The sequence below is a fragment of the Geospiza fortis genome, unplaced genomic scaffold, assembly GCF_000277835.1.
Source record: "Geospiza fortis unplaced genomic scaffold, GeoFor_1.0 scaffold27, whole genome shotgun sequence".
Taxonomy (NCBI): domain Eukaryota; kingdom Metazoa; phylum Chordata; class Aves; order Passeriformes; family Thraupidae; genus Geospiza; species Geospiza fortis.
In genome coordinates this window covers 6010751-6025860 of record NW_005054329.1, presented here as the reverse complement: position 1 = coordinate 6025860, position 15110 = coordinate 6010751, and the positions used below count along the sequence as shown (strand labels likewise).

The 15110-nt window shown below is 51.0% G+C and overlaps 2 protein-coding genes across 2 annotated transcripts; both read left to right on the top strand.

Moving 5' to 3' along the window:
• Positions 1–2951: 2951 nt before the first annotated feature.
• On the top strand, positions 2952–5410 carry LOC102034842 (alpha-1-acid glycoprotein 1). Its single transcript, XM_005421330.1, has 6 exons — positions 2952–3062; positions 3696–3838; positions 4049–4119; positions 4753–4857; positions 5066–5166; positions 5357–5410. The coding sequence occupies exons 1-6, from the start codon at positions 2952–2954 to the stop codon at positions 5408–5410; spliced, it is 585 nt and encodes a 194-aa protein (XP_005421387.1).
• Positions 5411–6655: 1245 nt separating this feature from the next.
• On the top strand, positions 6656–12182 carry LOC102036983 (alpha-1-acid glycoprotein-like). Its single transcript, XM_014307135.2, has 7 exons — positions 6656–6669; positions 6852–7062; positions 7569–7711; positions 8315–8388; positions 9648–9758; positions 10516–10619; positions 12029–12182. The coding sequence occupies exons 1-7, from the start codon at positions 6656–6658 to the stop codon at positions 12095–12097; spliced, it is 726 nt and encodes a 241-aa protein (XP_014162610.2). The 3' UTR covers positions 12098–12182.
• Positions 12183–15110: the final 2928 nt, after the last annotated feature.

Genomic DNA, 15110 nt, shown 5'->3' with positions numbered 1-15110 from the left:
ATGTTTTTCTCATTGGAAAAAAAAAATGTTTTAAAAAAAAATAGAGCTTCCCTCTCAGAGCTTGTTGCCTTCTGGACAGCCACGTGCTGCATCAGGTCTCCCAGGCGGAGCTGCAAGGTGAATCTGGCTGCTCTGTGTACAGGAAGCATTTTGATGTGCAATATTAGAAGAAACAAAATATATATATTATATTATTTAAAGCAGAAAGAAAAAGGAAAAAAAAAAGAAAAAAAAAAGCCAAGTTCCTCCTTCCATGAGTTTAATCAAGACTCCCTCTCAAGGTGTGGTGTTGGAGTAGGGGGAGAGTCAGGAAGCAAGGAAGGGGGAATGGAAAGAGCAGAGGGGAAGAGATTGGTGCTAAAATAGAGAGAGGGAATGGGCTCATCTGATTTGTTTCTACCTCTCACTGTGAAATCTCTGGTGCTCTTAAAAAAGTGTGTTATTTTATATATATATGACTTTATTTAAGGTTGTGAAGGTGCTACAATGTCTTGCCACAGACCCAAAAAACAAAAACAAGCCCCATAGAATCATCTCTCTGGGAAGAGAGGAGATTATGTTCTACAGTTAAATCAGAGAAACAGCCACCTTAAAAGGGATCCTTCAGTGGCCATGGGTGTCAATAACACAACTCACACCACAGCCGGCATCACTTACGGGATAATTTACAAGCAAATTTGCTTTTTTGTTGTTTTTTTTGTTCATCAGCACTTCACTGCTTTGGGAGGGGAGTGAGGGACACAGCTCATGTGGAAGTGTTGAGCCTCAGAGAGCTCCTTTGGAGTTGGTTGAGTTGGGCTGTCCTGAGTTGCCCACAAGACTCCCTGGACTAAGCTCACGTTCAAACCCAGCTCTGCAACTCTTCCCTCAGCCCCTCTGTCAAGACTGACATGATGGTACCTTGTTTCAGAACCCAGCCAAGCTTGCAAGGGTTTTGTTCTGTTAAGTTTTGTAGAAATTTAGTCTCTATATGTAAATTTGGAGGATTTTTTTTTAAAGAGGATAATTATGGTAATCTTTAATTCTATATAAGGAATAATATTGATGTAATCAGAGCTGTACTGTATCAGAAACTCTTCAGTGCCTGTTTGGAGTTTTCATGTCTCATATGGACTATGGATTTTATTTTTTTGAGGGGAAAAAAAATTATCTGTGAGTCTCTCTTTGTGTATTTTTTTTTTGTTTGTTTGTTTTGTCACTACTGCCTGCTGGTTGGTTCCCAATCACCATCAGAAAAGGTTAACAGGATCTGTCCCTAATACCTCGCCCTCCACGCAGCCCCTGCCAGAAATACCTCATCCCCAGGCCAGAATCACCACCACCCATCACTCACTGCCCCCCTGCAACCCCCCATACTCCAGATCCCTCCATTTCTCATCCCATGCCATTGACTTTGTGTTTTCTCAAGGCTGCAGTTACCATTTGTTCTCCTTAAAGCTTTTTTTCCTCCTTTTCTTTTTCCTTTTTTTTTTTTAACTTTAAATAAATATTTAAAACTGAGGCAACAGAACAGGACTGGAATGGTTTGGTTTTTTTGTTCTCTTCATAAGAAACTAGGTGAGCAAGAGGTGCAGAAACACCCCATGTCCCAGGGGTTCCCCCAAGGAGCAAAACCCACACCCCAAACCTTCCTTTGATGCCAAATGCACAAAATTGGGATCCCCTTGGCACCCAACTGCTGTGACACATCCCTGTCCCCATCCTGCCACAGTGCTGGGGAGCAAGAGGAGGGGGGAAAAGAAGAAAAGGGGAAAAGGGGGAATAAAGGGGGGAAAAGTGGGGGGGAAGGGGGAAAAATGGAGGGGAAAGGGAAGGGAAAGGGAAGGGAAAGGGAAAGGAAAGGGAAAGGAAAGGAAAGGGAAAGGGAAAGGAAAGGAAAGGAAAGGAAAGGAAAGGAAAGGAAAGGAAAGGAAAGGAAAGGAAAGGAAAGGAAAGGAAAGGAGAAAGTTGGGGTGGGGGGAAAGGAGGAGGGGGAAACTAAGGGAGAGAAAAGGGGAAAGACGAGGGCAAGAGCAGGGGGAGGGGGCAAAAAAAAGCGGGCAGAAAATGGAAAGAAGGAAGAAAAAGGAAAAAAAAATCCTGGTTTTGGGGGGGACAAAAAGCAGCGGAGCTGCCTTGGCCGGGGCAGAGCCGCGTCTGGCCAGCCCCGCTCGGCCCTTCCCGGCACCGCCGGGCTGGGGCTGCCCCGCAGCCCGGCTGGGTGATTGTCCCCCCCGAGCCGCTGTCCTGGAGCAGCTGCAGAGGGCAGGGTGAAGGCAACCACGTTTAATTCATTAATTAATCACCACGCTTAATTACGATGCCAACATTAGAGGAGCTGCACGGCGCTGTTAGACAGGGAGGTGCTGCATTTAAAGAAGTTGTAATTTATGGTTTTTAAAAGGTCTGAGCCTAATTCATGGTTTATAAAAAGGTCAGAGCCCACTGCACTGAGGGGTTCCCTGCCTCTTGGCCAAGGAACACCCCCATGGACTCCCCCATGGCACCTGCCCTCCCAAGGGCACACCTGAGCAGCCCCGTGTGCCCCCAGGTGAGTGTGGACCAAAGCTCTCAGAGCTGCCAGCCAGCCATCTCCACGAGGGTTCCTTTGCCCTGTGAGGGAATGCCATGTCCTGCTGCCCTCGGTGTCCCCAAGGTCTCCAAACACACCTGAAGCTGCCGAGCACTTTGCCAGGCACCCACAAAATTAATTGCAGTTTCTGAGAACAAAAGCCTGCACTGGGGAAGCATTAGGCTGGGGCAAGGGGGGGCTGTTTCCTCCTTTTGTGCTGGAGAAATCCAAAATTTTGCAAGCTGGATTTCCTCCACCTGCTGTTGCTTCATGCGTGAGCAAACAGCCCAGCAGCGGAACAGGGACGTTGGTGCTGGGGATGTCCAGCCTTGCTGGCAGCCCTATATAAGGGACAGAGCTGAGCTGGCGGAGCAGGAGCATCCTCCTGCACAGCCAGGAGATGTTGGCCACCCTCACCCTCCTTCTGGGGCTGCCCCTGGCCCTGGCCACCGAGCCCCAGAGCTGCGCCCCGCTCGTCCCCGTCACCTTCAACAGCACCACCGTCCCTCAGGTAAGCCCTGCCTCAGCCAAGGCACCATCCCCTCCTTTCCTGTCAGCCCCCAGCCCTTGTGGACACAGGAGGAGGTCATGGGATAACCACTGGCAGCTCAGTGTTTATCTCATTGCCTGTCCATGCTTGTTTTCCTAAAAAACCCAGGCTGCTGCACAGGGAAGGGGTGAAGCCTTGCAGCTCTGCACCCATAATCTCATGACCAGGCACTGTTGGGGGGTCCTGCTTCCATCTCCCAGCAAACCAGGCTGGCCAGCACCATCCCAATGCCTCACCACTCTGTTTTAAGTCCTTCAAGTGGTGGTGGCTCAGGTCAGGAGTCTCCATCTGCAAACTCTTCACTGCATAAACAGAATTGAATCCCTCGGGAGCTTTTAATGGGAGGAAAGCAATGACAGCCTGGCCTGGAGCAGGAAAAATACTACTGCAGAGAGAACTGGCCAGCCTGGGAGCTGGAGCAGTGCCTTAACAGAAAGGGGACAAAGCCCAGAGGGCCTCACCAAGCCTGGATCCTACCCCACACCTGCTCCTGGCCTGGGACACTGGACACGGCCTCTGCTTTCCCTTACGGGGTGCCTGGGGGTGAACCCGGCACAGCCCCTCCAACCTTCCCCTCTCTGCTCCCCTCTGCAGCTCCTGGGGCAGTGGTTCTACATCGCTGGTGCCTCCAGGTACCCCCCTCACCTGGCAGAGCTGAGAGCAGTGACGTTTGAGGCTTTTTCCTTCTCTCCTGGCAGCCACGAGGACGAGCTCAACATCACTGAAATCATAAGGATGTAAGGACAGGGATTCATGCCCTGATCTGGCTCCCCCATCCCCAGGGGCATTTCCACCCTCTGGGCTGAGACACCCCACCAATTCAGGGCTGGAGAGCAGCTGTGCCTCATTTATTGAAGCTCTGCAGTCCTGCTCATGTTCCAAATCCCTCAGGTTTGGTTGGGGCAAGCCGGGGGGTGTTTGCTCCCTCTGACCTCTCTGCCCCACAGGAATGAGACCTGTGTGGTGAGGAACTTCAGCAAGATCCAGGTCTCCCAGGAGAACTCCACCCTGGTGCATGGTAAAGATCCACTGGGATGGGAATGGGATGGGATAATGGGGTGGGATAATGGGGTGGGATGGTGATGAGATGGGGATGGGATGGAATGGGATGGGGATGGGATAATGCAATAATGGGGTGGGATGGAATAATGGGATAATGGGGTGGGATGGGGATGGGATCATGGGGATGGGATGGGATAACAGGGTGGGAATGGGAATGGGGATGGGAATGGGATAATGGGGTGGGGTGGGATGGAATGGGATAACGCAATAATGGGGTGGGATGGGATAATGGGATGATGGGATAATGGGGTGGGATGGGGATGGGATCATGGGGATGGGATAACAGGGTGAGGTGGGATAACGGGGTGGGATGGGATAACGGGGTGGGAATGGGGATGGGGGACTCAGCCAGCCCTTGAACCCTCCTGCTTCTGCCCCCCAGTATGTGGCATCCTGAACCTTTTACACCTAAAATCATGTTTGGAGGTAGGGGAAAAAAAATTTCTTCCACCACCCAGCACATCTATGGCAGCACTGTGGGACCAGAGTGGTCCCCACTGGGATGAGTGGCAAGGATGGAAGGTGATGAGGCTCAGCATGAGGTGGATGCTCACCAGTGGGGAAATCTCACTCTCTCCATCCCTTCCAGTTGATGATAAGGGGGTGGCTTCCACTGCCAGACTGATCCAAAGTGACAAAGACCTGCTGATCCTGAACCACATCAACATTGACTCCCCAAATCTGAGTCTCTCAGGTGAGCAGATGCTTTCCCCAGGGACAGATCAAGGGGCAGGGACATCTCCAGTCCTCACAAGCAGGGCAATAATCCCCTTTTCCCCTGGTGCAGAGAGGGGAAAGATGGGGACAGGCAGTGAGCTCCCCATCTGCACTACAGAGATCACCCAGGGGCAAAGCAACCCTAAAGCTCCATTTCCTTCTCTCCCTTTCCATTTCTCTGACAGCAAGGACACCCAATGTGAGCAAGGAGCACATGGAGGAGTTCAAAGCCCACCTGCAGTGCCTGGGCTTCACTGAGCAGGAGGTGTTCTACGCTTCCACAGAGGTACAAACCCCTCCTGGGGTGGCTGAGCCCCAGGCCGGGCTCTGTTCCCAGCTGGGATGGGGCTCTGGGGGAATGGGAGTTTAGTCCCCCACACGGCCATTCCCCCCACTCCCCCTCCAGCCCCCTGCCCCAGCCATTCCCAGGGGTGCTGGGGTGAGCCCCAGGAGCTGATATCTCCTCTCTCCCCCAGCATGCCTGCCCCCTGCCCAGGGGTGAAGACAATGCAGATCCTCAGCTGGGGTAACCCCATGGACCGGGTCAGCTGCTCCATCCTCATCCTCCTCCAGGCTCAGCACAGCCTCAGAACCTCTTATCCTATTTATCCTATCCACGTTTTGGTTTTTCCTCCTGGATTAAACAGCCAGTTTCACTGTTCTCAGCTGAGCCCAAAATAAACTCCTGTGTTTCACCCACTGGCTGCTCCTGCTCCATCTCCTCTGGGACACCCTGCTCCCTGCCCAGCCCCAGGTGTCCCTGAGGAGGGGAAAGGGGAGAGAATGGGAAAAACCATCTCCCAGAGCCAGACCAAAGTGCTCAGGGAGGCTCTGCTGACACCAAATGCAAGAGAAACAGGACCTGCCTGTCTGACCCCACAGGGACAGCAGCAGGACAGGGAGGGGCAGGAGCTGCACTGGGGATGTGTCCCACAGGACAGGGGTGACCCCTGAGGCCCCTAAACACCGCTTTTAAAGCCAGTTTTGGCAAGGACAGCAAAAGCACCTTCTCTCCAAAGCCCCTTTGTGTGGAATTGCAGGTAACAAGGGAAGAGACGAGAATCTTGACTCCTTGTTTCAGAAGGCTGATTAATTATTTTATGATATATATTATATTAAAAGAAAACTATATGTTAAAACTATACTAAAATAATAGAAGAAAGTATTCCATCAGAAGGCTTGAAAGGAATAGAAAGGAATGACAATAAAATCTTGTGACTGCTCCCAGCCTCGACACAGGTGGCTGTCATTGTTCATCAAGTAAAAACAATTTCACACGCTGGGTAAACAATTCTCCAAATCACATTCCAAAGCAGCAAAACATGGAGAAGCTGAAGCTTCTCAGCTTCTCAGGAGGAAAGATCCTGGCAAAAGGATTTTTCATAAAATATGTCTGTGACACCCTTGGGCTTTGCCTGAGACTGGGAAGGGGGTCCGCAGCCAAACCAGCACTGGGAGGGGCTGCACACCTCAACAGCAGAGCAAGAGGTGACTACAGCAGCTGCTCACAGGGAAAATGGGCAGATTTAGGGCAGGTTGAAGTTTTACATGCAGTAACTGCATCACCAGCTGTGGTATTCACATACCCTCTGAACAGAGAGAAGCTGTGAGACAAGCCGAGAAGGAGGAAAACACAATTCTTACCTCGCTTGCTAAAGTAGAATGCAATATGGAGATAGTTTACCCAAAGTGAGGATGTTTTGTTCCCTTGGCCTATCAGGGCCAAGAAGAGTGTGTGTTGGGACTGTCACGGGACAGACATGAGAGAATCCGAGATGGTGAGTACAGTGTGAGCAGCTGTCAGCAAGGGTGAGTGCAGGCAGGTTCAGTTTAGATACAATGCACATAGTATAGCATAATAAAGTAATTAATTAGCCATCTGATGATGGAGTCAGATGCATCATTCTCTCTCCCCTTCATCGGAGTGGCCTTTGATTCACAATAACCAGCTTATCGATTCACAATAACCAGGTTACTGATTTACAATAACCAGCAGCCCGCTCCTACAGCAGCCCCATCCCGGCCGGGGCGAGCGCCAAGCCCGAGGCTCATCCCGGGCACGGCTTGCGACACAGGGGCAGATCCGGCGGCGCTCGTGGCCATCCTGGGGCTGGCAGCGCTGCTGCCCGCGGACGCGCTGCCCTGCGGAGCGCAGCGCCCGGACGGCATCACGGCCTCCAAGGTAGGAGAGAACCGCGGGGCTGGGGCTGTGCCCGCCTGCTGCCAGCCTGGGGGGCTCTGCTTAGCCGGGGGAAAGGGCACAGCCCCGCCGTGTGCCCCCGGGAAAGGGCACAGCCCCGCCGTGTGCCCTCTGCTCGTCCAGCGCATCTGCCGAGGCGCCGTCGGTGAAACACCTGCAGCAAACGGGAAGCGTTTGGTGTCCAAAACACCTGGAATGACCCAGTTTTCTCGGGTTTCCAGCAGTGACCTCGAAACAAGGCGGGTGGGCTGGGTATTTTTGGGTGCAAATCTCCCGCGGCAAAGCCGGGCTGTCCTCTCGGTGCCAGCACCTTTCCCAACCCCCACACCCAGCTATTTTTTTCCCCCGGTTCATTTGCAAATATTTCACCTTATCGCTGCCAACGCAAGAGCCCTGGCGGAATATCCGAGAATATCAATTTTGCTCCGGGGAGGGTGGAAATCTCAGGGTTTCTCCTGCAAACCCACCTGTCCCCGCTCTCCCCACAGCTGCCGGGGACCTGGCTGTACGTGGCAGGGGCTGCCCAGTTCCCCCGGCACCAAGTGGAGATGCTGCTCATCGACCACGCCTTGCTGCGCCTGGAGCCCGGGCCCGGCGGGCAGGACCTGCTCATCAGCCACTTCGTGGCCGTGTAAGATGCGGTCCCCGTGCCCTGAACCCATCCCCTCCCTGCTGCAGCCCGAAAATCTTCCAGCACGAGATGCGAGCCCGGTTCCAGATTGGTTTCTCCAAAAGGAGTCGCCCCTGCCTGCTCTGTGCACCCTCTCCCTCATCCCCTTTATTTCCTCGTTTATTTCAACAGACCAAACGGGTTTAGACAAGTTTTGTAGGGCACAGAGGTCTCACAGGCACCAAGCCACGCAGGCAAGGAGAAGACCTTTCCAGGGAAGGAGAACTTTCCACAAGTCCCTGTGCCGTGGCTGCTGACCCTGCCAGGCACCAAAAGCTGTTTCCCCCACAGGGGCAGAATTTCAGGGGATGAATTTTTCTGTGCCAACACAAGCAGCACTTTGAGGTTTCAGTTATTTCAGGGTGGAAAACGTCTGACCACCAAGGGGTGGGGGAGCAATGGCAAGGCTGAGACCATGAGCTGCCACTGGAGGGAGAGAAACGCCTTGATTTTAACAGCGAGAGAAATTAACCCTGAGGAGGAGGTGGCAGGTGCCCGGGGCAGGGCTGGGGCTTTGCTGCTCCTTCCACACAACGGCATCACCCCCTTTCCCTCTCTCTCCAGGGGGGACCAATGTTTTACCAACAACCTCACCTACCTGGAAGTCATTGCCGGTAACGCCACGCTGGTGAAGAACGGTGAGTGGCACGGAAGGGGTTAACACCCAGCCCACGGTTTCACAAGGATTGAGACACACAAAGGGCCCATTTCCCTGTTTTACATTATCTGATGTATTTTATTCCAGAGTCTCTGCCTGTTTGAAGCCCCGGTGGGCTCCAAACCCGGGGGCACCGGGAATAAAGGGGATAGGGGGACTCAGCCCAGAAGTGTGATACCTGATGGGATTGCAAGGTGGAAATCCTGTTAAGGATACTGTGAGGCTAACACAGGGATCAGTTGGTTTTACTGCTTATTTATTTGCTATTGTAGTAATTTTAGATTACTACAATAGCAAATAACACAGGGATCAGTTGGTTCTACTGCTCATTTATTTGCTATTGTAGTAATTTTAGATATTAGCCTTACTAGTATTGGTGTTGTAACTTCGCTTTTATGTCTTACTGGCCTTTCTGATATCCATAAATGTAGGCACAGCTGCTTTATGCTTTCAGGTAAGCACTTTGTGTCAGAAACCACAGAGATGAAGGTAATTTGATACAGGTTTTTATGCTTTAAAGAAATTAATAACTTTGTTAGCTTTAAGCAAAACAAAACAGATTGCTCACAAAAATAAGAAAAAAAATACTGTCCTAACATTATGGTTCCTATATAACAGCATCCAGAACGTTACTATTTTAGAAATGAACAGATGAAGAAACTCAGAAGTCCTGCTCCTGGGGCAGCCCAGGGATCACAGCCCTGCTATCCAGCCACATTAAACCACAGAGCAACGCTGTGCCAGGAGCCAGCCTGCTCCCATCCCTGCAGGAGAGCAGCATCCTGTTTGTGAAGTCATTTCACAATCCCCTGGGGGCAGGACGGAACACCCAGGGCAGGTTTCGGGAATTAACGAAGCCTCTTGTTCCGAGTTCTTCCTCCTTGCTGAGGAAGTGGGGTGAGCCAGTCTGGGGTGGGAATTGCAGCCCCCTGGGACACATTTGCACTGACCCCTCACACCCTGAGTCCCAACACACCCCATCACTCAGCACATTCCAACAGCAGGACAGGAGCTGGGGGACTTCGGCTTCTTCACATCCCTGCCCCATTTTTAAGAAATGCAATTTCTATAAAGCAAGAGCCAAAAAAATCACCCCATTTCAGGACATTTTTCCTCACCAGCTACTGCAGGCTGAATCCCAGGGAGTACTGACATTGCCACACCTAGGCTGGAGTTTATTGCTGCTGCAGCACTGCAAATCTGAGTTATTGTGTTCTCTGTGTGTCTGTTCTCTCCAAGCCATGACCCAGCAGACTGAGGGGATGCTGATGAACGTGAGCTCTGAAAACCTTTTACTCATCCAGTACCAAATGCAGAGGGAAAGGACCTATTTGGGGCAGTATCTCTACGGTATGAAACTCCATCCTAAAGTCATTTAAAGCTATCATGGCACACCCAGCCACCCACACAAAGTTATCAGCTAAAGCCATACAGCAGCTCGGTGTCACCAGCAGTCAGTGACTTTCCTGAGACCAACACCCCGCCAGTCATGGGATTTGCAAACCCCATTAAACCCCACATCTCTTGGCAGAGCAGGAAAAGCAAGTTAAAGACCAAACCCACTTACAGCATAAATATTCAAAGAACAGGAAGCAAATACAATTCAGCATCGATATCATTGTAAAATCTCAACATTTTCAAGCCGACCATGACGTTTCAGTACTTACCTGCCAGGGCAGAGCACGTGGCTTTGCAGTGCTAAGGCTGATCAGATTTAACCACAAACCCATAAAGCAGCAGTTTTGACCCTGGTAAGGCTCCCCATCACCTTGCCAGGCTGCAAAGCAGTTGCTTGAGAGATTTTGAAGACACATGTAGAAAACAGCCTCCATATTCCACCTTGGTCTCTCCTGACACCCCAGGAGTATCAAACCATCCTGCAACCCCCCTTTAACCATGCAGGACCCGAGTTTTTTGGGAGAGGGTTAAAGGAGTGATGCCCAGGGTTGGTTTTGTTCAGGTGGGTTCACTGTGGGGGTGAGAGACCCCCACACAGAGCACATCCACTGCAAGCACTGCTGGGGAAGGGGGGCAGCAAGGACAGCGACACAAAGGGCTGTGCTGAGGCCACCAGTCCGTATCTAACGCCTGACAAATCCTTCTCCAGCCAGGAACCTGAGCATAAGCACAGCAGAGCGGGAGGAATTCGAGCAGCACGCCGAGTGCCTGGGGCTGAGGGCGGAGCAGATCGTGTACGCGCCCTGGAAAACGGTACTGAGCACCCTGGGACACCAAAACCCCCAAAGCCACCTCCGGGCAGGGCTGCAGGAGCCCAGCTGCACCCCCAGCTGCCAAACTGGCCTCTCAGACACACATTTTCAAGGTGTTGGAAATTATTTAGAGGATTAAATCATCACAGGCTTGCTTCAGCTGAAGTTTGAAATAGCATCCCCAAAGTGAATGTCTGCACCTGAGCATCTCCTCTGGGAGCCCTGGTGATAGCCTGCCCACCCCTGCCAGGGGGAATAGGCAAGGGATTTTTGCCCTGAAGTTACTGATGGTGCCTTGAAACCCCCGGGTTTGCCCCATAGCAAGGACCAGTTGTCCCCAGAAGCTGCAGAAAGGGCAGGAGGCCCCAAGGATTTTACTCTTCAGGTTTTCCACCACAACATTAACCAGGTCCAGTTCTCACCTCTGCCACCTGATTTAAGACATTTTATCCTGCAAATAACCCAGACCCTGAGCCAGCTTGACAGGGGCTCCTGTTTGCAAAGTGAAGGTGAAGAACATCTTACCTTTGCTGCTCTGTCCTGGTCACCTGCTCACCCACATCAGCAGGCTGAGTTTTCAGAGGTGCCTAAAACCCCACTCCAAGCCACCAGGCTGGATCCATCATTGTCCCCAGCACTTCTCCAGCCTTAAAAGCTGCTTTTGAAACTGCCCCACGGGTTCAGGGGAACAGAGGACAGAGACAGAGGGTGGAACCCTGGGAATGGGGCTGCACCTGGGGCAGGTCTCCTCTCCAATTTAGCAAACGAGCAGCACCTGAAAGGCAGAGCCCAGCTCCTCTACATTAACTGCACACAGCTGTGAACTGTGTGGTTGCAGCCTCTGGATCACATTTAAATTTGGCCAAAATGAGGGGAATTAGCCAGGAGTGTCTGTGCTTACAAGCTCTGGTACAATTGGGGTTGGCAGTTACTGGCCAAAGTAAGCCACTGCACCTGAGGAGTAAAAAAAACAGCTAAACAACCACAGAAAACTTTTTGCTGCCCTTTGTGATCAGGCTGAAGGAGGTGGATGTGAGCAGAGCACAGGAGCAGACTCACAAAAACCCCTGTCAGCTGCAGGCATTAACAGAACTTAACCTATGCTGAGTGCCTGAGCAGCACAAGCTTTTCACTTATTTCCCCCAAAGTCTGAGTTCTCCCTTTCCTCCAGAGCACACATAGCCCAGCTTTGCCCCAGAAGCTTTTTCCTCTTTCCGCCACAGGCATGGAGAATGGCACCAGCAGGAGCTGAGTGCCTGGGCAAGCATTGTCTGTGCCTGGGCCAGCACAGGGAAGTCCCCTTGGACATAATCAGCTAAAAGGGGAGAGGAAAATACTTCTTTCTGGAGTAAACTCTCTGTTGCTGGCAGCTTGGCAGATTCACTTACCCTGTGTTTGTTGTTTTTGCAGGACGTGTGTCAAGTGAAAGCAGCTGAAGGCATCAACAGCCCCCGCCCAAAGCCCGTGGCTGCAGCCTGAGCATCCCCTGCCCCAGGCACCCCCTGGCCTGGGAGGGCAGGGAACTGACCCCACGCAGGGCAATAAACGTTTCCTTCAAATCAGATACTATTTGGTGCCAGTTGTTTGAGAGAAGAAGGTTCTGAGGAGTTGAGAAGTGGGGTTTGCAAAAAGAGAACGAGCACCCAATTCACTTTGTGTGTCATCCAGCCAGGAGCTGGGAGAGTCAAGCCTGGAGCTTCCCACTGAGCTTGGAAAAGTGCTCTGCCAAAAAGCAGCGCTGCAGTGCAGCAGTAAGAGAGACCAGCCAGGAGAGGGCAATCATTGACTATTTTAAAGAAGCATTTCAGGGGTAACTGGGATGTAGAGAAGGTGGAAACTGAGCTGGAACTGTGCAGCCTGAGGAAAAGGGGGTTTAGCTAAAAGGGATCACCCAGTTCTCCTGACAGCAGCTTGACTGCCAGTTGGGACAGATGTTCCTGCCCAAAGGCTCTGGACCAGGCAAGTTCTCCCTGATAATGTAATGTCCATCCAGAGCTTGGTTTGCACACCATGTCTGACACTGAGAAATGATCCTCCTGCCAGAGGGAAGGGGTGTGAACTCAACCCAGCCTGGATTTTTAGTTTTCAGAGAAAATGTCACAATTTCACATTCCTCAGCAAGCTCAACACCCTGGAGATGAGAAGTGCCAAGGATGACATTGCTGTCCATGCCTCCAGCACACCCCTGCACTCATCAGGCTCCTGATACAGCCCTTATCCCAGCCCCAAAGCGTGGTCAGCACCATCCCTGCCATTGTAAAATGGGCAAGTGTAACAGGAGACTGCTGCTGCATGTCTGGGGAGTAATTCAGTCTCAGCTCTTAATTAAGCACTGAAAATATCTCTCTTCCTTAAAAAGGAAGAAAATGAGAGAAGCCAGAGGGAAGGCTGCAGTGAGCTCTGTGACTCCCTCTGGAGCTCCAGGGTGCTCTGTCTCTGTCCAGCTGCCTTTACCAGGCAGAATTGCAGTGCTAAGCCTTTGGTGAGACTGCTCTAGCAAAAATCTCCTGCTGTCCCTTGTTCCCTGGGAGCAGAACCTGACCCCCACCTGACTGCACCCTCCTGTGTCAGGGAATTGTAGAGAAGGTTCTCCCTGAGATTGCTTTTCTGCAGGATAAAAAAATAAGTTCAGCCTATTCCCTCCAGGTCTTGAGGCACAGGTACCCAGCCAGCCCTTGCTTCACCCACCTCTTTATCAGCTTGTGATGTGAAACACAACTCCCCACCTCTCCAGAGGGCAGGGGGGCTGAGGGGATGCTGGCAGCAGCCTACAGGGCTGCAGTTCAAGGATCCATCTCAGCTGACACCGCTGGAGAGCTGTGGCTCAGATCACAAAAACCCAGACTTTATGAGAAGATTTATAGCTGAATAAAAGCCTTGAATTACAGTAGGAGACATAAGGAACAAACAAAGCCAGTCTGGCCCCCAGAGCAAGTTTTGTTAACCAAATCAGAGTCCACTTGCACTACCAGCTGTGGCTCCTGAATGACCCTCAAGGGCAGCTCCTGGCTGTGTTTTCATGAAAAAACTTGCACAAAAAGCCTTTATTTGGGAAATGGTATAAGCCAGGTTCTTTCAAGGGGATAATTGGACTGCAGAGCTTTCAGTTTTTTCTGGGAAATTCACTTCTCTAAACAGAGTGTTGTGGATACTGCAGAGGTGAGCAAAGTCCAGCAATACCCAGACAGGTAAACAGAGTCTGAACATCCCTGACTCATCACCACTATCATCAGCCTTGATCTTGGCTGGCTTTGTTTTTAAGAATTCTGGTCTCCCAGGTCCTCCCAGTGAGAATCCTTCCCACTGTCAGTGTCCTTGGTGAGAATTACCCAGGAAGAGTCTGGCCCCAAAGAGCACCAATAAGCCACAGAGCAAGAGATGGAGACATGGTATCTCTTTATCAGACCTTTATTAGCAGACTGTTCCCTACATGAAGAATCCGAGTTAGATTTGCATTATAACAATTTGTGGTTACAGCTACAAAGATGGTTGTCATTTTGCATTGATTTTTGCATTCTGATATTCATATTCTCATTAGGCCACACTGGTAGGAAGGAGCCACTGCAGAATTTAGGTCTTAGGAAGAGGGGGGTGGAAAAAAAAATCATATCACTAATCCATTGTTGGTTAGATTTCCACGTGGCTACAGCACTGAAAGTGAAGGCAGAGTCTCACGTGGGAGACTCTCCATGAACCACCAAAATCTGTCACAAATAAAGCAGCTGTTTGAGTGCTAGCAAATCCTTTTCCAATTTCTCACACACATCTCCACAGTGTCCTCCTGCACGTGATGAGCACTGGCTCAGCAGCAGGGGCTGCTGATTCAGCCTTGAAGCACAACTGTAGCAGCTCGTGTCCAAGTGCAAGTTTCCTTCCATCTCTCTGGAAATGTGTATTGTCTTTAGTCCCTGAGATTTCTCTCTTCCCCCCTTACCTCAAAACTCCCCCAAGCTCTCTTAATTAACTGTTGTGACATCCAACATCCACAGACCTTCCACTTCCCACCTTTAGCCATCCCCCCCAAAGCCTTTCTGCCGTGCACAGAGGCCATTCCAAGCTAAGGCAAGCCTCACAGTGCACCCTCTCCCCAAGCTTCTGCTCCCTTCTCTCCTATGGCTTCTTGCTACAGAATTTCTCTGGGCTGAGGTCCTCCAGCAACAAACCCAGACGTGGGAAAGGCAGTTCAAGCCCCAGAGGGAAGGTACATGAGTGATTTTAGCATCCCTCCCCACGACTCAGCTGTGTGATGCAAAAGAACTAATAGAGAACTTTTTAAAACAGGAGAAATACAAGCACAGTAACAATATTTAAACAAACCTATAAAAATAGTCTGAAATAACTCTGTTCAAATAAATACAAAATAAATATGCTTTAAGCAGTAAAACAGTGGAATGCAACACTGGTCCATTTTACCCAAAATGAAAAATTTGGGTGAGGATCTCCCAGGCCTCAGAAGCTGGATCCTATTAACTAAAGCAGCCCATAATGCTAT